This window comes from Dioscorea cayenensis, chromosome 18 (assembly GCF_009730915.1).
Source record: "Dioscorea cayenensis subsp. rotundata cultivar TDr96_F1 chromosome 18, TDr96_F1_v2_PseudoChromosome.rev07_lg8_w22 25.fasta, whole genome shotgun sequence".
Lineage (NCBI taxonomy): Eukaryota > Viridiplantae > Streptophyta > Magnoliopsida > Dioscoreales > Dioscoreaceae > Dioscorea > Dioscorea cayenensis.
Window position 1 is genome coordinate 20,911,666 of NC_052488.1, and position 24,934 is coordinate 20,936,599.

The 24,934-nt window shown below is 32.3% G+C and overlaps 3 protein-coding genes across 3 annotated transcripts; 1 reads left to right on the forward strand and 2 right to left on the reverse strand.

Moving 5' to 3' along the window:
* Positions 1 to 9,518: 9,518 nt before the first annotated feature.
* On the forward strand, positions 9,519 to 13,888 carry LOC120282440 (3beta-hydroxysteroid-dehydrogenase/decarboxylase). Its single transcript, XM_039289255.1, has 12 exons — positions 9,519 to 9,883; positions 10,200 to 10,289; positions 10,421 to 10,554; positions 10,682 to 10,852; positions 11,114 to 11,239; positions 11,299 to 11,378; positions 11,933 to 12,131; positions 12,228 to 12,327; positions 12,407 to 12,581; positions 13,004 to 13,160; positions 13,311 to 13,377; positions 13,458 to 13,888. The coding sequence occupies exons 1-12, from the start codon at positions 9,634 to 9,636 to the stop codon at positions 13,592 to 13,594; spliced, it is 1,686 nt and encodes a 561-aa protein (XP_039145189.1). The 5' UTR covers positions 9,519 to 9,633; the 3' UTR covers positions 13,595 to 13,888.
* A 461-nt stretch (positions 13,889 to 14,349) lies between these two features.
* On the reverse strand, positions 14,350 to 16,821 carry LOC120281686 (sm-like protein LSM1B). Its single transcript, XM_039288387.1, has 5 exons — positions 16,516 to 16,821; positions 15,156 to 15,224; positions 14,953 to 15,068; positions 14,807 to 14,869; positions 14,350 to 14,718 (listed from the first exon to the last, which is right to left on the reverse strand). The coding sequence occupies exons 1-5, from the start codon at positions 16,577 to 16,579 to the stop codon at positions 14,641 to 14,643; spliced, it is 390 nt and encodes a 129-aa protein (XP_039144321.1). The 5' UTR covers positions 16,580 to 16,821; the 3' UTR covers positions 14,350 to 14,640.
* A 439-nt stretch (positions 16,822 to 17,260) lies between these two features.
* On the reverse strand, positions 17,261 to 18,787 carry LOC120282908 (protein NEGATIVE GRAVITROPIC RESPONSE OF ROOTS-like). Its single transcript, XM_039289739.1, has 6 exons — positions 18,728 to 18,787; positions 18,442 to 18,526; positions 17,856 to 18,361; positions 17,600 to 17,747; positions 17,461 to 17,494; positions 17,261 to 17,378 (listed from the first exon to the last, which is right to left on the reverse strand). Exons 1-5 carry the CDS (start codon positions 18,731 to 18,733, stop codon positions 17,475 to 17,477), a joined length of 765 nt encoding a protein of 254 aa, XP_039145673.1. The 5' UTR covers positions 18,734 to 18,787; the 3' UTR covers positions 17,261 to 17,378; positions 17,461 to 17,474.
* Between the last annotated feature and the right edge of the window lie 6,147 nt (positions 18,788 to 24,934).

Below are 24,934 nucleotides of genomic sequence, written 5' to 3' on the forward strand. Positions count from 1 at the left end.
AAAGTGCTACGCATTGCTATATTTGAACAAAGACGACAAGGTCATTTTCTATAAATATAAAGTATAAATAGTAGAATTAGATTCTGGATATATAGTGTATGAATAATATAGGAAATAGTACTACTAGGAGAGAAATTTGTACCCATTATCTCAATTTTTATATTTTGGTATCATACCATCAGACTATCCGAGCGGTTAAACATTTAATAGATTTTTAAAAATTAATACATAGATTCTAAATGAAGTAAATAAAAACAGAACGGAAGGAATATTATGGATTTTGGACAAACATAGGGGGTAGTGGCTGGACTAAATTTGTAGTGTTTGAAATGTAAAAACGAAAGAAAGGAAAAGAAAACGCGGAAGAAGGACGAGATGGAGGGAGTTGTTGAATAAATACAATAATAATAATAATAAAAATAAGCGTGTGGACTTTTATAGGGCGGGAAATGTATGAACGCATTGAAATTGTGGCAAAGTTGATGATGATATAATTGACGTTGATGCTGGGACTTCCACTGCTCCAGCAGCTGACTCTTTTGTTCTCTCACTATGCACATTATTTTGATTCATTTCACTACATCCCCCTTCTTTTTATTTTTGTATTTTTATCTAATAAACTAAAAATTAAATATATATATCAGATATTAATTAATTTATTTTTTATAAGGGTTGGAACTGATGTTTCCTCCCGTCTTGTTATTATCTGTTAATTTTATTTCAATTTATATTAATCTATACTATATGATAAATACCTCATTTAAAATTTTAATTGTAATTAATATAAATGTGGAGTCTACTCTACAAACTTACTAAAGTAACTTGTCTCATCTTGCTTAAGTTTTGATCCTGAGGACTATTTTGAAATAAGAACTTTTACGTAAATACTATAGTATTGTTTATTTGTACTTTTCTTTAACATGTGTTTTTATATACAAAAATTCAAATTTAAACCATCTATTTTAAGAAAATCCAACCTATTACTTAAAACCAACCTCCGTCATTATAAAATAATACTGTATTTAAAACTATATATATATATACAAGTATATACATGTGACTCAAATGTGTGGAAAAGACTCATTAAAAATGTGTTTTATGGATTATCTTTAATGTGTTAAATATTTGAAATTGAATTGTCTCACTTCTATAAAACTCGAATATACATTATTTTATTAAAGATCAATAAAGAAACATCTTATTTTTGAAGATTTTTGTAGGAAACAAATTAATAAAATTTGATTTACTTTTTGACTAATATACAACGGTATACTTTAGACTTTGAAAATGCTTTTTGCTTTTGTCTCTCTCCGGCCTCTTTTAAAATAAATTAAATTGTTTTACTTAGACCTAGAAAACCCTGCTACAAACAACCCCTGAGTCAAGAGTGACCAACGCTTTTATCCATAAAAATAAATAATAATAATAATAATAATAATCAAATAAAAAATAACAACGTGACATAAGGTTTTAGTAATTTAGTTATTGTGAAAATTGTATTCCAAATTTCTTTAATATTAAATATTTTATCAATATAAAGAATATATATATATATATATATATTAAATAATATTGAGCTTACCGTGTGTAAAAAGTAAAAACTCATTTTTGGTCAATTTAAATTAAACTAAGCATTGATTTAAATAAAATATTAAAAAATATAAATATTTTAAATTCAATAATCAGAGTTATTTAAAAAATAATAATTTTTTAATGATCGATCATATGGGTGCTGTGAACATGGCCTATAACATGATTTATGAGCCAATACATGATCAATTAACTAAGTTTCTTTTAATTTGTTTTATCTTTTGCTTTTATTGTGTACTTTATTGTTGGCCACTTTCCATTCTTTTATCAATATATTATATGCGACTTGAGCCCTTTTTATTTTATTCATTTTTTAACAAATGATGCACATGTTTTTGCTAGAGAAGTTTTAAACTGGAATATTTATGAGATTAGACAATGGTTGTTGAAAGTAGTAAATGCATCTTATCATGATAATAATAATAATTTATTTATTTAATAAAGACTATGAAAAAAAGAGGGGAACATTAAGGCCTTTTTAAGAGAAAACAATGGTGAGAATTAAAGGAAGATGTTTCTAGACAAAAATAACGAGGATGTGCATTAAAACATGTGAAAATAACTTTATCTTTATTCTCTCTCGGAAAGACGAAATAATTCATACTATTATTCTCCAATATGTTAAGATAATCCAAAATGAAAGGTGTTTAATTGCTCATTTACAAATCACAAGCAAAAACCCAATCACTAAATTCTAAAAATCAAAATAACTACTTATCACAAATTCATGTTGCTTTATATGTTATTTTTTAATATCTAAAAGTATTTATTATTATTTTTTTAAATTATCTTTAACATTCTATTTAATTTTTTTTTAAATTTAATATTAAAGAGAAATGTGAATATATAAATTAGTGATAATTTTAAAAATATAGTTAATTTTTTTTATAAAATTTTGTAAAATAATTAAATTTTTAAGTATATGAAATTCGGTTAATCACAACATATAAAAAAAAAATAAAAAGATTAATAAAGTTCCATTCTACATAATAATAATAATAATAATAATAATAATAATAATAATAATAATATAATTGACAAACCATTTATCGGTGAGTTGATCTATTAACATTAAATTTTTAACATTGAATTTCTTACCTAAAATACTTATAATATTATAAAGAGACAGATTTAAATTTAAATTCACACATAATTATGTTGTACTCCACATGGGTGCACGCCACAGTTATTCATTCACATTTTAATATATATATATATAATTCCAATCAACTTAATATAAAAAAAAACAAACTGATAAATTTTTGTTGTTTGAAAGAGGACATGGAAAAAGAGGACATCCCATAGAATCAAATGTGACGCTCGTTTTATTTATTTATTCATTTATTTGGCAGAGTAAGACAGATGCTGTCCTTGGTACTTTAATGACAGATTTAATAAAAATAAATAAATAACTTTAATGATGAATATTGTCAGGGTACGATTTCAGCAGTGTTCTTTGTCCTTCCCCGACTAAATTTGGTGTACATCGTGCCAAGTTTAATAGCTGGTTTGGTAAAATGAATCATTAAATTTATAGATTTTTTTTTGGACTTTTATTATAATTTTTGAATTGATATGATCTTCAAAATGGATTTGATTCTGATTCATGTTTTATACATTTTTTTATTATTGAGAAAATTCTTCTAATCAAAATATCTAAAAGTAATTAAAATTGATATTGGACTGAATGATTTCAATCGCTTAAGTTTTTCTTGTAACATGATTATGTCAATTTAGGTTAACTATAACATCAAGAAAAAAACAAATATAAAGAAAAAAAGATTTATAAAAATCAAACTCAGTTTAATTTTAATTAAACTATATAAATGGACTAGCAAACAACTTGAGTCTTGAGTGATTGATATGATCAAATAGACACAAAAACTATAATGACCATGTGACTAGAGGTACATCAAATGTGTACATTTGAGTTTGATGGTGTAACAAATTGGATTAAATCTTGAACCACCAGTGATCATGTGTTTTAAACTTTAAAATGGTCACATAAGCTTCAAACTTCTTTTTTTTTTTTTTTAAATAAAATAAAATATTAATTTAATGTTCTTAGTCTTTGTTTAATTACTTGATGACACTACAAGGTTGTCGATGTGCTTAAGACATACTCCCTTAAATATATATATATATAAACTTGAAATTATACATATATCATCTTAAAGCCTCCTTTCTACCCTAAAAAGTCTGATTAACAGGAAATGAAAAATGGATGAAATATATCTTGCAATTACATCTAAAAAAGAATTTAAAATATATTATGAGATATAACAATTTATAAAATAAATTTAAATTTTGAATATATACGCTCACCTATGATTATACCTATACATCTAACAAAAACATTAAAAAAAATAAATAATTCAAGAAAGCGATTAACAAAAATGAATAAAATAATTCAATAATTTATTAAATAACCCATAATTAATTATCTATATAAAATCTCAAATCTTCTCCTATGTATAGAAATATTTTACAAAAATATATGTGATTTCATATTCAAAAGATTTTAACAGTCACTTTCATATTAGTAGCTAACCACTCAACTCAATTAGCAAATATCATATTCTTTGTAAAAACAAATTGATTAAACATGGATATGGTAATTTATTCCTTTTCTAACTCACAGGTCTAACCAATGGTCAAATGGTCTATTAATAGACAAATTTTTATTAAACTTCATCACAAGTAAGAGTGAGAATTTCGAACTATGAATGAAGGCACATTTTTAGGAATATAAATAATGATTGTGTGCGGATGATTTGAGCCTATGTGTGCATGAGCCCTAACCCCACTTGATCCGCTGAGACTTATATATGCTCATGTTTTTCTTAACGGTCTAGTAGCTCATTTTGGTTTAAAAAAAAAAAAAGTCGAAGTTCTAGAGCGTGAGCGCACTCTGGTGTATATGCATATATATATATATATATAGGCAATAAATCAGCTGCGAACGTCCGCAGGTGAGCACAGTGTTCATAACTGTGCTACAATGAGTTCAGAAGTAAATAGACCGGGGTAAAACATAATTTATACAAAAAGCATTACTCTATCTAACCAATGATAATCAAACCATAAAATGATAAATAGAAGATAAACACAGCCACAAAACCAATGAAATAGAGATATTGATATACTCCTTTTGTTCCTTTTTATATGTTTATCTGTCATGATTAACCAAATCTTACATATCAAAAAATTTAGTTATTTCACAAAATTTTATACAAAATTAATTATTTTTTCAAATTACCCCTAATTTATATTTTCACATTTTTTTTTCATATTTAATTTTAATAAGAAAATTAAATAGTGTTAAAGGTAATTTTAAAAAAATAATAATAAATACTTTTTAATATTAGAAAATACTCTCTCTGTTTTTATCTGTTATAAACCCGTATTTCTTTTTATATGTCATTTTTAAACATTAAAAAATATTTTTTTTCTCAAAATTACCCTAATACTTTATTCAATTCTCATATTAAAATTTAATATGAAAAATTTAATATGAGAAAAAAATATGAAAGTATAAATTAGGGTTAATTTTGAAAAGATAACTAATTTTTTATTAAATTATGTGAAATAACCAACGTTTTTAGTACATAAGATTTGGTTATTCACTACATATAAAATAAAACAAAAAAAATAACTGATAAAAAATATGAATTTGTACAGATAAAAAAGAACAGAGGGAGTAATTACCAATTCCCAATCCTTACTGCAAAATTAGCTCCATATGAAAAGAAAATAAATTGTGAAGTCTCTGCATAGATTGAAGTGCTGGGTGATAACTACTTTTCAATACAATTAGCCAGGCACCTCAATTTAAGGAACTGCAATAGATCCAACAAGATATTAAAGCAAGGAAAACTATATATTATTTATTTATTTATTTTTCCACACATCACTACTTCCAAGAATATTTTATTCTACAAGGACATACTGATCAACTAAATTGCACTAAATGCATGCATCTAATAGTCCCAAGTATCAGTTGAATTGTGCCATGAAAGCTTTACTCCAACCAACAGCACTAAATAATGATGAATAATGATGGCATCATATGTAGAGATCCATGACTGAATTATTAAAGAGTTTTAGGTAAAGGTTCACTGAATGAAAGTAGCATAAGAAACAGAGGTCAAAAGAGTACATATAGATATGGCATAGACAACACTGATCATTCCAGCATCCAAGCCGTAACACAAGCAAATGAATCACCAAAAGTAGCCCAGCAATAAAGAAAAAGAAAAGAGACACTGACCAAGCAATCAAAGACAAGCATTGACAACAAACAGCCTCATAGCTTTCAATGGCTGAAATAAGTTTTGAGTTAAGTAATCCTTTCTGCAATGAGCACAAATCAGGGGAGAACAAATAACATAAAAAGAAGCACAAGTAAAGGGCAAAGAACAATGCACATATCTGCTAAAATCCACCTTAGGGAAGCTACAATGATGAATCTCAAAATAATTATAATTAAATTACACTACAAGAATTTGGTTCATCACATCAACAATAACTACCAAAACACAACAACATTCTGTGAGTGTCAAAAGCATCATACCCCCAGAAGAAATTTGATGGAAAGATCAACCATGTCATCCAATAGAATGTTTATCAAAGCCATTTAAACAATCCCACTAAATTACCAGATCTCTATGGAACCTTTTACTGCCAGTTTTGTATATTTTAACATACTCAAATTTATGCATGAGAAATGTAAAAAATAAGAAGGCAATTGCTTCATGTCAAAAGACTCAAACTAAACTTGTTATAAAGGATAAAAAATTGATGTTCCCTATGATCTTATTTCCCGCTTCCACTTATCTTCTGGGCCCTCCACCAAAATCATCATCCTTTTGTATGCCATGGCCCATGAATGTCCTCCAAATGGTCAGTTCATTCCCACCCAATACAAAAGAATTACTCTTTTATCACACCCTTACTACTAAAAAGTCAAAAGTATCATTGCAAAATTCAATCTGGTCACCACTAGCAAAGAAACAGTGAAAGAACAAACCAATGGGCTCTAACAACACTCATTCCAAAATCCAATAGGGATATCTAGAAGTAAAAGAAATAAAGAGAAAGAAAAACCACATGTCAATATACACATGTTTCACCAAATTCTGGGCTACATCAATAGGCACACCAAAGCCAAAATCGGCTATATAAAAAGATTATAAGAGTTTAAGGAGAACCACTCCTATGAATTTGGGAACAAAAACCCAACAAACCCTGATTAACAGAATTCAACTTCTTACTAACATCGACCATATTGATGAACATGAACATTACACTTCTTCTACGTCTAAACTATATGAAATCACAATCCCTTTGGATACAAGAGATAACCAAATGAACCTACCTCCTTTCAACCTGAGAAGAAACAGAAAACCTCTCTTGCAAAAAGGATTTTTGCACTCTTTCTACCTATTGTCATATATGATATAGATAGCCAGTCATACAAAACATATTCCCAAATACCTTATCCAACACATTACATTTGCAAACAATCAAAAAAGAAACTTGAACTAAGATTAGCATCAGCATACATGACCAATGAAACCCGCATCAGACATGGTGATCTAGGATAAGCGCGAATAAAAAGTATATTACTAGGCTAAGCAATAAAATATAATTTGCAAATTAAAAAAAAATATACAAGTATCAGTAACTAGTTATTGATGTGCAATGTTCATCCACCAGCTCTGACACTTCAACTTACCATCTTGTGCCAATTTGACAGGGAAAACGACCATCACCATAGGATCCTAAAAGTGAAGCAAGCTCTGTGTACTTTGATAACAACTAATTGCTATGTATTAAGGAAGCTTTAAAAAAACAGCTATAACCATTTCACATACATTGAAGGCAAAAGCCATTCCTGGAAGTTCTATATGTAAAATGGTCTGCATCCAAAAGAGAAATGAGATGTGAAGAAAGGATACTGAAAAATTATAAAGTGCTTCACTAAGAAATAAACAGACCACACTTAAGACCACTAGTGTTTCAAGACACTATCCGAAAAAAGAACCAAAGAATTCAAAAATAAGTCCAAGATGATTACAATGTTAATTTAAATATTATTTAGATTAATTTTTTAAGAAATTAATTTAGATTTAGATTTAAATCAACTATTATGTTCTATACCTTCTTGATTATTAAAAACATGTGTTAATTCTAATTAGTTGGATATTGACCTATTTGATTTTGTGAATACCTAAACATAAAGAGAAGAACAGAGTAAATTGGAAATACCGCTGTGTTCTTCAAGGGTGAGATTAAACATTCTGCTCATATAAATATCTACTGCTAGAAGTATGCATCCTTGCTTCCACTTATTAATTATGCAATTAACATGACATTTATCGTACTCTTCAAATTTTGAGAACATACAAAACTACAAGAAGAAAAACACAGCTTAACATCTCAACAATCCATGAAAAAAACATAAAATCTAAAACATATTCAAGAACCAAAACAATTTTCATCAATAAACCTTAAGAAACAGTCAGCAATGAATGACATATTGTTTACAATAAGAAATTTAGAGGAAGCACCAAAAGAACACCAGACTCCCTCAATTCCTTCCCTCCCTTGTTTTATTTGATTCAATAATTTTCAAGTACACCTTTTTACAAGACAACATTACAATATATATAGAGAAGACATAGGCAAGAAGGCCATAATCTGCCTCATATACTACTATCCAAATTTAGCTTGACTATTTCTATGTTTGCATAGTTTTACAAGGCAACAAATAGTGGTGAAATCTTCAGATTTAGAACCTCCAGCTTACTTCAACAATGACCTGGTGCAGGATACGCCAATACATATCATCAAATCCCTAAATGAAGATTTCTAGCTTCAATGGCGATAGATAAATCTAACACATCCTAACCAAACTTTTCAAGAAACAGATGGCTAAAAACAATAAATCATAAAGAAAAACACTAGATCGTGTAAAAAAAACCAGAAATCTAAATTTTCTCACCGATTACCAGATGTGAGAAATCCCAGCAAAGATGGATCATCTGAGAACCTCGGAAACGCAAAGATCTGCACACCAGATCATCGGAAAACAAACAACTGATTGAAGGAAGACGAAATGGGTGATCGAAGGAGAGATACGACCTTCTCGATTGCATTCTCGATCAATCCATAGCTCCGCCTCGGCGTCCAGAGACGATGCGTCTTGGAGAAGAAGCCATAAGATCATCAAAGAAAGGAAACACTGATATTTATAGGGAGAGCTTGAGGCGGTGCTCTGGTTACACACGTGTCACGCTTTTGGCGGGAAGAAAGCATTTCAAATGTGAAGTTATAAATTTCAAATTTATTTTATTTTTTAAATTATATAAATATTATTAATGTTAGATATTTTGATTAGTCGTGTATTAAATAAATTAATTTTTCTTAATCCAACCATAGATAAACATGAGCTAATTAATATATTTGTCATAAGATTTTTATTTTTTATAATAATTCAAATTTTAATGTGCATAAAATTAAGTTATTTTGCTGTGATGGTTATAACAGAATTGGCTCAAGTCATAAAAAATATAAGTTCACACTGAATTTGGGTTTAACAGAAGATTCGGTTCATTAATGATATATTATAATATTAAAAAAAATATTTTTAGTAGTTTTTATTTTATTGTTAAAATGGTAATATATAGATATTTGTGTTTTAATAAGTCATTAAACTAAAGTTATATTATTAATATAAAAATTATATAGATAAATTAATAATTAGCTAGAACAATTTAATTAATTTTGAAAATCCAAAAATTAAATTTTAAAAATGAGATTATTAATCGACATATTCTTTGGTTGGCACATGTGCGAACAGATCCTAGATCCTCAAGCTCGCAAATCTTGGTACTTATCCACCGTCCGATGATCTTAAGATTAGTTCTCAAAACTCTGATCCCGAGGCAACCTTGCGGCTGATAGGATGGTTATCCCCTTCGTCTTCCATCGTGGTCTCAACTAAGGTTCCCGGCTGCGACGAGCTCCGGCGTAGCAGCAATGGCAGCGGAAGCAGGCGGTGGAGAAACTGAGCGGTGGTGCGTAGTCACTGGAGGAAGAGGCTTCGCGGCGCGGCACTTAGTGGAGATGCTTCTGCGATCCCAGCAATGGCGGGTTAAGATCATGGATCTCGGGCCATCCATCAAGCTCGAACCCCAAGAGGAGGAAGGGACCATTGGCCAGTCCCTTGCCTCCGGTGATGCCGTCTATGTGTCCGCCGATCTTCGCAATAAAGCCCAACTCATCAAAGGTACTGAAATTAGTGAGGGGAAAATTGGGATCTTTGGGGATTTTAAAGTTAAATTTTTATTTTTTTTTTGCTGAAAACTATAGCTTTGTTGAGTGACTTTAATGAAGTGAAATGAGGTATTAAATGCTTCAATCTTAAGAGTGATCCTATTGACTTTTCATAGCACTGATTTTTCATGCTAGTTTGAGATTTATCTTTGTTTTTATGATCGAAAGGCTCAAAATTTTCATTTTTAGCGTTCCGAGTGTGATTTCATTAATGCAGCATTTTCAAACCTTTTGTTTTAAATTTTTAATGCATTTCTCGCTATTTGCAGCATTTGAAGGGGCAGAGGCCATTTTCCACATGGCTGCTCCGGATTCATCGATCAACAACTATCAGCTTCATTATTCAGTAAACGTGGAAGGTTAGCTAATCTGGGTTTATGTGTTTTGTTTTATTTATTTTTATTTTGATCAAAATTGGTGGGAAAGAATTGGTTTTCAATATGGACGTCATTGAACTTATTTGGTTCTTTTTGTGTGTGCTTGTTTATAGGAATGAAGAATGTTATTGATGCTTGCATTGAGTGCGATGTTAAGAGACTAATCTGTACTAGCTCGCCTAGTGTTGTCTTTGATGGTGTTCATGGACTTTTTAATGTTGACGAGTCCATGCCATACCCAGAAAAGGTTGTGATTCCTATGTGTTCTGATTTTTTCTCAAATGAATGATGTTATGATGCTTTACAAACAAGGTCAAGCTTTCGTCTTACTAGCTCAGGATATTTGTTCCATTTTTTAACTTCTGGCCTTTCAGTTCAATGATGCCTATTCTGAGACAAAATCTGAAGGTGAAAAACTGGCACTCAAGGCTAATGGTAAAAATGGACTTTTAACATGCTGTATACGTCCTAGTAGCATCTTTGGTCCTGGTGATAGGCTGTTGGTGCCCTCTCTAATTGCAGCTGCAAAGGCTGGGAAGTCTAAGGTAATATTACTGTTCAAGAACTATTATTTTTTTCAACTTTTAGGATTTCCTCTTTTATTTTAGGTATATAGAGAACTTCTATAGTACCTGCATATGGGTGGAAACAAGTGGCTGTTAGATAATATATGTTGCTAACTTGCATTAGAATTATTCATTCTTCGGGGAGTGCATGCTTGATGCTTTCCTTTTGATAAAAGCTATGATTGCCAAGATAAACTCACATGTCTTACGTAGTTTCTTTCTACCAATCTTTCCTGTCAGTTCATCATTGGTGATGGTAATAATGAGTATGATTTCACGTATGTTGAGAATGTGGCATATGCCCATGTATGTGCCGAACGGACTCTAGCCTCCGGAGGTTTAAGTGCAGAAAAAGCAGCTGGCCAGGTATTGCATTTTGTCAGTTTTGATTTTATTGATAGGTTATTAACATGAACTTTCTGCAGGCCTACTTTATAACAAACATGGAGCCTATAAAATTTTGGGAGTTCATGTCCCGGATTCTTGAAGGTCTTGGATACGAGAGGTATATGAAATATTCTTGATGTGTGATTCATGCCCTTTATGAAAATATTGTTATTAAATACCCTGATGGCTCAAACATGTGTAGGTAGACGGATCAGTTCGTACACATTTTTTTTTTCTTTGGTTTGATTTCTATTTTCTTAACTTGTTACATTAGTTTGCTCATTTGGTGGGATTTTCTGTTGGACACAGGTATGTGGAATTGAGAGTAATGCTAATAGTAGTTTACTCCATATTTGGTCATGGGTTATTCTCTAATAAATATTAAAGTCTGTGCTTAGATTTTAGGCCACAATGATATGGTTTATAACAAGTCATTCCTACTTCTTATAGTTATCTAACTACTCTGTTGGCTAGGACTTCTGTTTATATCTGTCAAGCTATTTATCTGGCTAAAAGTATTTTATACACAGTATCACAAATGCTATATTTTTCCTGTTCGCTCAAGTTCCTGTTTGTTTGATGGTTTTGACTGTCTTCATGGTCCTGTTTATTTGATGGTTTTGACCGTCATGGATAGCTGTACCTATATAGTCAAGCTCTTTATATTTGCAGGCCAAGAATGAAAATTCCTGCCTCTGTTATTATGCCAATCGCCCATTTGGTTGAGAGGACCTACAAGATGCTTGCTCAGTACGGAATGCGGGTCCCTCAGTTGACACCTTCTCGAGTCAGACTTCTCTCATGTAACAGGACATTTAACTGTTCAAAAGCTAAATCACTGCTGGGCTACGAACCTGTTGTCTCACTCGAGGTTTTTCTTCCACTTGCTTTTTTGGTTTCTGTTCTTTCTGGAGTCAGACAATGGTCAACTTGTGACGATAGTGAGTTCCTTGTATATTAACTGTAGAACGGGCTGAAGAGGACAGTTGAGTCATATCCTCAGTTGAGAGCTGAGGAGAAAACCCGAATGATATCTAAAGCTTCTGCTTACCTTGGAAATGGAAACAGTATGCATGTGTTAGATATCTTTTTCGAAATTCCATTTGACTTATCCTGTAACTAATGCACTTCACTACTATGTTCCAGTTGCCAATGCACTTCTGTGGAAAGACAAGAAACAAACACTTACGATTTTGCTGCTCTTGGCGACTATATATTACTACTTTTTCACATCTGGTTTTACCTTCATCAAAGCCACTGCAAAGCTTCTCTCTGTGGTTGCGCTATTCTTGTTCATCCATGGAATGCTTCCTGAAAAGATGTATGTTTCCATATTTTCTACATTAGTTTTTCGTCCTATCACTTACCTTTGAATAGCCTTTAAACTCTTTCATTTTGGCCTAGATTACCATTTGTAGAATTATCTTTGTGAAGGGTAGATTCAATATTCTCATTTGCATCAATCAAGTATTTAATTGCCTCCAAAGTCTCAATGTGCTTTTAGAGGCATACAAAAAAGTTACTGTTCTTTTTTTAAGAAGAAAATATCTTGCTTTTTGTACTTCTGTAAGTTATGAATCCTGAATTTCTTGATTCATCCCGTGCTGCATTCCACTTGTACTATGCTTTAATTAAGAAATTCTCCAATCACCTTTGCACTCGATGTTTTGCATGAAGGCCTCTCTAGATTATAGCTTGTTCAGTAACTCATTAAGCTACTTATGGTGATTTTTGTTGTGGCAGATTTAGTTACAAAATTGAGAAAATTTCACCTACTTATTTTCACCTATCGGAAGAGAAATCACAGTGCCTTGCTTATTCTGTCACTTCTTCGTGGAATTCTGCCATTGGCATAGTAAGATCTCTTTGCAGGGGAAAGGACTGGCCCTTATTTCTGAAGGTATGTTGATGTGGTTGTATCTTTTATGAACACATATGCCGCTATCTTTATTTTACAATTGATCGTACGGGATGTGGAGCCGTCAGATGTTTATCTCTTTACATTCCCATAAGTTTTCTAATGTTTCCTAGTTTCTTTGAAATTCAACAGGTGTTTTTCATGCTATTAGCCCTCAGCTTCTTTGCATCGATGTCATTTCAGAGCATTTTCAAACTAGGTTCATACTATTCTCTATATGATTTTGTTCATGTGTTAAAATAGGAATTGAAACTAATGTACTTCTGCATTGTATTGCAGCCATTCCATTTTTGTTCATTGTGTTCATTGTATACGAGAAATGGGAGGATGAAATCGATGGTGTTGTTCATAACATTTGGTCACGCACTATGAAATTGAAGGCCAATGTCACGAAGAAACCTATAAAGCAACACTGATCCTCGTAAAAATTAGGTGATTTCAGGGTTTTAATGTAGCAAAATGTATGAGATTTTCGGTGCATCAGAAAGCACTCTGCCATTCGCTTGCAGTCTGTAAGTCTGATGCGACGTTTTGAAACCGTGTTGTGTTGTGTTCTCTTAGTTTGCTGCACCAGCATTGTGTTTTTAAGAACCGATATTGTCACCCTGGTATTTTATTATTCACTTCTGAGTCTCATCTTGCAGGTTTATAATGTGCTAGATTTTGATGAATTAAACTGTTTGTGGTTTAATGTTTATCAGTTTATGTTATGGTTTTGTGGTTGTGGCTGTGCAGACCATGATCTGGAAGAAATTATGAATTGAGAAGAGGGTTGCAAAAAACTGAAGGAACAGGCATGCTACTTTTTATTCATGATAAACTGAGATTTGAATAAATATATTTCTTTTATGAGACATTTCTAAGTATTTTTTTGTATTTATACACATAAAAAATATTTGAGAGGACAAAAGGCCAAATATATATTTAAGATGGTCTTTTTAATATAATTATTATTCATAAAGTGGCAGTATAATAGCTATTATTAATCACAATATTTACCAAAAATTCTCAAATTTTCAGAAAGCATAAGCTTTAAAAAGGCGTGTGTACATATATAAGGAATTCTCAGTTGAAATTTTTTTTCTCTATTTGATGCTCAAGATTATGGCAAATTGGCACCTCAAAGAATTTGAATTTGAAGAACTTTCAATATTTTATTTTTCAAATTTACTAGATTTAAACCCTCAATAACCAATTTATTATCTCAATAAAAAAACAAGGATCTCACTGAGAAGTGAGAACTCCCTCCCTGCATTCAAAGACTAGCTGACTAGCATGGCAGCTTCACCACCAACAATGTCCAATTCTAAGTACTTTAAAGTTTCTGTCTATTAACTCTGCAGCAGCTAATGAATGACGATGACGATGAGCAAAAGTCGTGGGCTTTCAGTGACATCATTTCTGAAACAAACCGCGATAAAATTTGCGGCATAGTGGAAATAATCAAGCCCAGCAGCAGCTCTCAATCTAAATCGAGGAACTCCATTCTCTTCCTCATAGAACCTTTCAGGTCTGTCGCATCCCTTTCCGCTTTCTGAGCCTGCACGGAAGTAGTCATGACTCAAAACTGATCAATCCATTCACAGTCGAAAGAGTAGTATGATATATGCAGAAAGATGGTAACATACCCTTCTAATCTCTGCCTCTGAAACACAAATCATATGGGCGGGAAGTTCCTGTCTTTCCAAGTCCTGTCGAACGGAAGAACCAATATTAAGTAAAGAAAGGGAATGAATTAATAGTGAATTTAGAATAGTTGAAGAAGGCTTAGTACCAGTTCTCCGATTAAGACAACGTTTTCCCCGCGGATTACATATAGACCGAGATGTATATCACAATAGAGATCTCCTACAATTACTCTTTCGCAGGCACCTTCAAGAACAGCATTTGCTTTTGGAGAAGCAAAGGAATACCACTTATAAGCATTTGAAGAAGATAAAGGTCATGAAACAATGCAAAACATTTACAAATGGGTACCAAATTGATCGAAGGAGCGAAGAATCCCCAGAAGCTTTCGGCCGTCTCGTAACAATACAAGAAGTTTTTCTGTCAACAAAGATGCAAATTTTACCCAAGGAAAAAAACAAAGAATTTGAAGTCCAACATTTTCTGTTATTCAGAACGATGGGTAAATAGATTTTGAGAATTCTACAAGTTTCTGATGCACCTTCCTATAATTAAAACACAACCATGATCAAAACACCATGTTTTAACAAACATCATCATATCAATGTGCTGAGAATTCTCTTATTGTGGACAATAGATTAGAAACAGAAAGCTAAACAGGATATGGATACTTTGATTTTATCGAAAGGAAAAGGAAGTTAGGCTTTTCCTACCAAAAAAAGAAAAAAAGAGAAAGAAAAAAGCAAAAGGCTCCAAATCCCATCAGCAAAAGGAAGAGCAACAGCACACTCAAGCACTTTACAAGTAGACTCCAGGAGAGATATTTGTGTACCTGAATAATTGATCAAACCTTCTTTATGGCCCCCCAATGAGGACAATTAATAAAGTGTAAAGAAGCATTTGAGCAACTGAACTATCCATTCAATTAATGCAAACAACTTATGATAGAGTATACTTTAATAAACAGAAGACAGCTTCATATTTGGAAGTATTTCATGTGCAACAGTATAAATAACAATCATTATCTGTTTGTCCTCACAAGAAAGAACTTTTTGGACCGAGGTTTTGAAGCTCAAAGGTAGTTTTAAAAGAATGCAGAACAAACTAATGTGAAGCAGAGATAACAGGTGAATCTTTATGTAGTATCGTCCACTGTATTCTATTGTAAATGTGTTTGACCATACTAACATCAAATCTTCTCAAGAAACCGCATTCAAAATTCAATCTCTTGGAGAAACCAAAAACTCACAACAATCCTTGGCACTATGAACAGACAACAAAACTTGCAAAAAATAACCAAATGAAAAAGGCCATTATACAGCATGATCAAACGAAAACAAGTTGCGGACTTTACCGGTGATTTTGACATAAAAATACAAGCCAAAAGCTCTGACCAAGAGACTGAAGCCAATCTGATAACTTAGTCAATGCTCAAACTTTGGAGTGATGAAAAGCTAACATTACAGAATTCTAAGGAAACTCTTTAACTGGTACTTAGATGCTTGAATGAACCTTTACTAAGTATAAGCACATTAACCATATCTCACAGTGAACAAAAGTAAAACCCTTTGCTAAACTAAAGAAATTAACACTACTAAAAAAAACATCAAACACCACCAATTACTCCATTAAATCCAGAAAATCCACAAAAATTAACAAAAACAAAATAAATAAAAACATTTGACCAAAATGAAGAACCAAAGGGGATTACTGTCAAGGTAGCTCGCAAGAGAAGTAGAGAGGAACACATCCTCCGGCCCTGCCCAAGACGACATGCCGGAACGCCGATCCTTTCAACCAATCAACCACCAGTGAATACTCCTCCAAAAAGCCACGGTAAAGACCATTGGCCGCCCGAATTCTCTACAAATCCAACACCAACACTGCCTTCCACTTCCTCAAGGCCCTCAAGTCAACGAAATTCAACAGAAAGGCGCAGTTTTTACAAGCCCTAACCCTAATTGGCACCAGATCAGTGCTCCAGAATTCCCCAAAATTGAAAACCCTAGTATTCGAACTCAGAAAGTTTGGATTTTTATTGGCACTTTTCTTTTCATTCGCGCCTCGGGATGTGTTTTCTGGAAACTTTGCTATTTTTAATTATTTTTTTAATTAAAAATAATTTAAAAAAAATCCAGTCATTTGATCCAGAACTAATTTAAATTAAATTAATAATTAAATAAATTATCCAACATATGAAATACTCTAGTGATCTGCACCAAGTGTGATTATTTATATTTCATTTGATTCTTTATTATAATTAGTATATATATATATATATATATATATTAAATATAAACAAGAGCATTTAGAGAGCCTTGATAGGAGAATGAATTCCCACAAAAACACTTGGGAATAAAAAGAAAACACATTTTATCCTCTAATGACATGCCCAATATTCTTCATTATTTATACAACAATTTCAAATTAGCCACAATTGCTCTTTAATCACATCACACAAATTTGCCCAACATGAATTTCAATTCATATCTTGTATTCTCCTCACAAACTCTTTGTGAATCTGCAGGAATGAGTATTAATAAGAAACAGTAAAAACAAGTCCTCCAAAGTTACCTGCAAATAATATAACGTTCCAAACATCAGTTAATTTAATTTACTCATAAATTAACCATTATTCATTAATCTTAAGACTCACCAATCCAAAGTCTCCTACATCTCTAGAACAATAACTGCAGATAAAATAAAAATAAAAAAAAATAAAAATAAAATTAAATCAGTATTTATAGTCAAGAAATAAAAAAAAAGGAGAAAATAAAAGCAAAAGAAGTACTTACATTCAGAATCAGTTTTGACCCATTTACATCCTTCATCTTCTTCATCTTTGATCCTTTTCTCATCTTGTTTCTTATCCAAGTACTTCTTCAGTAAGGTTGGAGTAGAACTCGGAGGATATATTTTCTTGTGCAAGATCATCCTTAATAACTTCCAATGGAGAGGAAAAAAAAATTTAGAAAAAAATTAATAAAACCTTTTGAGATATATAAATATATATTTCATGCAATATATGCAAAAATATATATATATATATACCTTGTCAATCTTGGACTCAGGAACTGAATCTCTTATGTTAGGCATTGGAGGAAGACCAGATTTACAAACAAACATCTTCTTTAGAAGAAAAGAGATCGATCTTCGTCGAATCTTACTTCCATTATCCATCAAAGCATCTTTGGCTTTGTTGAGAATAATCTTAGCTTCATTAATGTTTGCTATACGTTCAACCTCTAAACTTGAAGGACAATTGAGGAACCTATTGAGTGGAAGATTAGCTCTATCTTCTCCGGTGATCTCTGGTGCATCAGGTTTTGGCTTTGGTTTATGTTTTAGTAGTTTTGTGAGCTCATTCTGCAGCTTGGTCACTTCTTCAAGAGTGAAGTCTTGCAAGTCTTGAGATGTTTCATCTTCATGGAGCTCATCTTCTGAAGATTCATCATCATGCTGTGTTGTTTCTTGTTTTTCACTGATTTCTTTGTTTCCAAAAGTTCCGATGGCCAGTAAAGCTTGCGGCCAATCACTGAACTCTTCTTTCCGATCATCTTTACATTGAAATCAAAACACTATAAGAAAAGAAAACAAACAAAGAACAAGAAGAGTAAATATATATATTCAAGCTTACATGAAGGAGCTGAGATGGAAACAGGATCAAATGATCTCTTGTTGTCTGGTTTTCCATTGAACTTCTTTTGCATCCAGTTGAGGATCTGCACACAAACAAAGGTTGAAGAATCAAAGGAAAGAAAAGGAAAATATGATTTAATGTTTATTGATTGTGTTCGATCACTGATATTCCTTTACCCTCATACTTAATTCCAATATTGAAAGAGATCAGAAAGAAAGAGATTGTTAAGAAAGAGCATGCACACAAGATAGATATATAGAAAAAGATTTGATGTAGTTCTCACCCTCATGTTGACAGTGGAACTGAAGTTTCAGTGTGTAGATCGATGAGAGAAAGAGATTTGAGTGGGAGTTGTGAAAAATGAAAGAAAGGGACAGGAGTTGCTAGCTATATATCAAGTTCAAGTTCAAAGTTCCTTTTTTGGGTCCAACTGAAAGAGATACGAGAGACTTAAATAGATTTGGAAATTAGGATGTGTCATGTGTCACGGAATACTATGGATTAGTATGAGTTTATATGACCATAAACGTACTTAATTTAAGAATGAGCTAGTGGTGTATATTGTGTGCTGAAAAGGCTTCTCAGTCTCAGGTTCCCATGCATAACCTTCATTGTTGTCATTTTTTTTTAACTTAGAATTATTAGTCATTTTGTTCTTAATATATATATATATATATATATTTTTACTACAAGCTCTAAATCAAAGAACATGCTGGTATGGAAGTGCATGCACCATTTACAGTGGCTTGAATGACCTCTCTGGAGATAAACCCCCCTGCCATATAATTTCTGGAAAAAAACAACGAGAAGTATTCCTCACAAAAAACTCCCATAAGAGATCAAGTACAATACGAGTTGAGAGGCTCGATACCTCTCAATCACACTACAAAGTAGTTACCGCTAGATTAGTTCACGGTTCTTTATATATATATATATATATGAGAACCCATCATCTAGAGATGTCCCTAGATTTCAAATCTAGGGATGTCCATAGTAGCCATCGGATGAAAATTTGACGGCTCTTATTGTTATGAACAGTAGAAACCACGTTCTACAGTGTTGTGCAGTGATCATGAACAGTAAAAAGTTGTACAATGTTTATATAATCAATCAACCATCGAATGATGATCCAACGGCTTAGATTTAAAAACATTCCTAGATTTGAAATCTAGGGACGTCCCTAGATGATGTTTTCCCTATATATATATATATATTGAATCATGTATTTTTGAACTTATTATAATTATCATAGTATGCCAAAATTACAGTCATTTGGAGCCTTGTGGTGTTTATGAATGAAGTTTCGTTTTAGCCTTTTTCTTCTTAAACCATTCCTTCAAATAATTTAATTTTGAGAGAGGATGTACATCGGAAAGAATTATGAAATATAAATTTTAGTTAGCAAATTAAATTGAAATTTTAAAAAGGTTGGTGATTACTATAGTATTTAAACTATAATTTCCCATCCATTTCATATTTAAAACTTACATTTTGAAATCCCATCGCTTTGAAAATATTTTGGGTCTTTTTTTTTTTAATGGAAACTTTCAAAATCAAACTTTGGTTCATAATATCTATTTTTGGTGAGATGATTTTGTGATGTTTGATTTTCTACTAACATGTCCCAACCAATTAAGTTTGGTGGCAAACACATAATTTTGAAAGATTACAAAACCAGTTAATAATAGTAATTTATTGCAAAATGATATTAACATAGAAAACTTTTAGTTAATGACAAAAACACGTGAAGAATTAATGATCTTTTCTATACAAACTAAAATTTAAATTTCTTAATCTTATTCATTAACTTTCTTCAATCATTATTATAGAAATATTGCTAGCTATATATTGATCAAATAAAAAAATTCTTTCCTATTATTAATAATTAAATATATATGTAGCTAATAGTGCTTTAGTTGTAATTAATATATAGCTAATAATCTCAAACGCTGAATGAAAGCACATCTCATTGGCTTTGGGAATCTAAAACAAAAACAAAACAACTAGCCCGGAAAATCATGATCATGCATGAGATTGTGCAAACCTGATGCACATGCAAAACAGATCCTGGCCGCCCATTTGAGGGACAACATCAAGCATCACTTAAAAAGGCTATGGTGGCTCAATAGATCCAAGAACAACAAGGATATATTTAGGGTTTAGGGTTCTCACGCATATCCTCCATTAAATTGATTCTGCAAGTTCTATTTCAGCTTCATTGCAAATATGCATGTAACTGGACTAAAAAGTTTGGCCAACTTAATTAGTTTTTCTACATCTTCATACCATATATATATATATCACATGTATCATCTTATATATATATATATATATATATAGGTTTTGCTTTGAATCAAGCACATATACACTATATATATAGATGTGAGTGTGTGTAAAGACTAAACCAAGCTTTTGCCATGATTTGATTGCCAAACTGTCACCTTTTGCCAACTTTTGATATAGTTTTATGGTTATGTCTGTTGAATTATATGCTTGATGATATAAATATATAAAGATAATATTAAAAAAAAAAGAATGATAGTACAACCATCTTTCTCATATAAATTAGCTAGCTGTTATTTTGTTGAAGTTAATGATTTTTTTAACTATAAACAACTTAAGATTATTTGTACAAATAATCAAGATCGACTTTGCTTACAGTCTCTTATTGTTTTTATCAAATACATATGATCAATCTAAATTTTCTGAAATTTGATTAATTGTGTCACTCCCACGTGACTTTGTCAATTAATATCTTTTTAAAGAAAAAAGATGGAGAAGTCTAGTTTAGCTTAGTTTAGTTTAGTTCAGTGTTAGCATGCATGGCGCCAAGAAGATGAGTCCAATTTTTAGAATATCAATCACATAAAGTTCTCACATTTTGATGCCCCTATTTATAAACAAATTAATCACCAAGTTAGGACTTCATGTGCACCACCACCACCACAACAATTCAGTTTGCCATTATTGATGACACATGTAGCTAAACTCCTAACATAAAGTTCCACCATTCCTCTCTGAGATGAGTATGGGCATTGGGGTCCCATGCTGCCCAAAGTGCCATCAAATCCAATTACATCTCACTAAACACCAAATATTTCTTGTCTACAAACTCTGTGGCATCACATAGTTCTCTATTTCCACATATAATATTATGTATATACATACAAGCAATACTACTAATTGAGGAGATGATCAAGTATTGCTAGGGTTTTAAGCAAAGAGAAGGAATTAGCATGCATGCATGCAAAGGTGGTCAAGATTCACGTGGGGTTGCCCCTCACCAACCCTGCCAAACCCTTTGATCACACACCAAACATGACTCACTAGTTCAGCCATAAAGATCCATGCATGATATACAGCACCCGGCCCTTTCACTTCTTGTTGGTCTCACTCACAAGTCATAGCCACCAAACTCACATCTCTCTCATTTCCTAGAACCTCTCACAAAGGAAACAAACAAGAAATTTCTCTCACTGTTTTTCAATATCACATAACTGCATGTGTAGTGTACATCCAACCTAGTTCCGCCACCCACATCATTCACCAAGTACTGAACTCATGGATCTCTATATCTATATCTATATATCTCTCTCAATATATATTTTTATATATATATACATTTCTCTCAAATCTCTCCATGCAAAACAAGAAGATCTAGTCACACTATTTACGATAGATAAAAACATATATAGACACAAGCACTGCCATGCAAATGGCTCTATATATTCTCCAGCAAAGCATCCACATTAAGATATCATTCATGAGTACAAAGCTACCTTCCAAACCAAATACTATGAGTCCATGCTTGATACCTCCAAATGGATATGGCATGAGAGTGACTTATTGTCCTCATGTCACTCCAATATTTATCTTATCATCTTCAATTCCATTATTTGTACACACTTGATAATATATATATATATATATATCAATTAGCTAGTTTACTAATATGATTTTAATTCATTAATGTGTTAAAAAAGTTTCAGACTTATACATTAGTGAAGAGAAGTCTTGTCTTTTTATGTAGAGCACATTAATTGGAAAAATAAAAATCAATTTAAAATAAATAGAGAAATTAACTTTATGAATTACTTCATTATTATCTTTTTAAGAAAAACTTTTCTTTCGTAATTGCTTACGTGTACTGTTTGAAACTTTGAATTTAATATTTAGAAAATAAGAAGGTACTTGGGTTGGGAGTAACAGGTGTCACGACAGCATCTAAGTTTGTCATAATCTAAACGATAAACACTAATCGAGATTACTTTTGGATTAGTTAATTAAGATTGGGGTTAAGTATCTTTTTAAGACTTCCAAGGAGAAGGTTTAATTAATTAGTATCTCAATGTATGAAAGATTTAGACATGATTTGATTGTAGTTTAGAGTTCTGATATCAATGCTCTCTTTGTATTTAATTAAAGTTAACTTAGTTTAAGCATATAATTAGTGGTGATTAAACATTACAGGTGGCTTGACTTCACAATAAAGTTGAGGCATTTCTTCTTTTTAAGCAATAATTAAGACATGAATGTACGCATGCAAGATTAATGTGAAATTAAGAAGTCCATGATATTAGTAAATTAAACTATTTTAATGAAGTTGATAACTTTCAATCATTTTCAGTATAAACTATGTCAATTTGCTTGAGCTCCTTGAGATGCATGTTGAGAAGGTGTAATTATAAAGCAAGAAAAAAACACTATATATATAAAATACACACATGCACTCTCAAACCAAGAAATATATATAGGATGTGCGTATATATATTAATACATAGTATTTATATGCAGGTTCTCAGCACCAATGTGCCTTTGAATGTACTGATTCAATCAAGAAACATTCCTAAAATGGAGCGTTTAAGGACCAAGTCACAACTAGATCACATGCTTCATATTAATTAAAAAGAGTGGATAAACCACTGATTTATTGAAAGAAAAGATAAGAGTACAAAGAGTTAAGTCCTCTCACCAGAAGTGAGGGAACAAAGTACATCTAAAAAAACAGGGAAGCAGAAAGTAGATAAGAATGTAAGCAGGCGGAAGACATTGTCTGGCATCTCAGGCCTGTCTAGAAAAGTAGAAGGAGCAACTACTCCTGGGCTGCATTGTGGTCGGAGTCGCTAGTAGGATTAGAGGTTCTAGCGCTATAGAAGTTGAGTGAGCGCTTGATTTTCTGTGATGCTTCATTGAGATTTTGTTGATACCTATCAGCAGCTGTAGAGAGCCAAGAGAGAAGCATATTAGCAGTTGTATAAATAATATTGAGATGCGATGAAGCAGTCAATTGAAATATGCGATTGTTTCTTTCGAGCCAGACATTCCACAATATTGCACGGGAAGTGAGATCCCAGAGGATTCGGTGTTGAGGGGCTAAGGATGGTATCCAATTGGTCCACAGTAAGGGAATTGTCTGTGGAAGAGAGTGTAATTCTAAAATTTGAGAAAAAAATGCCCAGATGCGTTTGGAGAAAACACAGTCGATGAAAAGATGTTGAAGATTCTCAAAGGCACTGTGGCAAAGGACACAGGTATCGGTGGAGTTTTGAAAATTGTAACCTTTCTTGAAAAGATTTGCTAGAGTGAGGATTTTGTCCTCCCCAGCAAGCCAGCAGAAAAGAGTGATTTTACTAGGGCAACGATTTTTCCAGAAAAGGGGGTAAAGCGAGCTGCGTATTCCACCATCAATGAGAAAATTATAAAAGGATTTGACTGTGAATGTGCCACTTTTTTCAAGGGTCCAAGTGTGGATATCATCATGAATATGAGAATAGTCATGGATGATTTCAAGAAGAGCAGTTAACATATCGGGGGTGGAGGTGGAGAATAGAAGCTCAGGATTGTTTAGAAACTGGGAGAATTGCCTGATGGTAATCCAGGGGACAGTACAATCATGGAAGAGATAGGGCCAACAATCTTTAAGTAGGATTCCAGCGTGCCAAGGATCAGACCATAGTGAAGTGTTAGAGCCACTTCTGATAGTTTTCATGATACATGACCGGAATGGGAGTAAAGTGGAGGTCACTCCTGCCCAAAAAAAGGATTTATTTCTGGGTGGAATGTGGGAAAGAATTCCATTAGTGTCATTTATAGAATAATTAGCATGGATAATTTTGGCCCAACTGCTGTTTGGGTTGCGGGATAATTTCCACCACCACTTTCCTAGTAAAGCGTTGTTGAAGATCTGAAGGTTAAGGATTCCCCAGCCTCCCATTTCCCGCGGTCTGGTGATTCTGTTCCAGGCTATATATCAATCTGACTCCTTTGGGTCCCAGATAGGGGCCTTTCCAAAGAAAATCTCTCCGAATTTTATCAATTTCTTTAATAACCCAAGCGGGGAGCTTGAAGACTGACATCCAATAAACAGGAACAGTGGATAGGACAGAGTTAATGAGCGTTAAGCGTCCACCAAGTGATAAGTAATTTGCTTTCCAACAAGTAAGTCTAAAGCGATCCATGTCAATGAGTTTTGCCCAGTCATTTCGTTTGG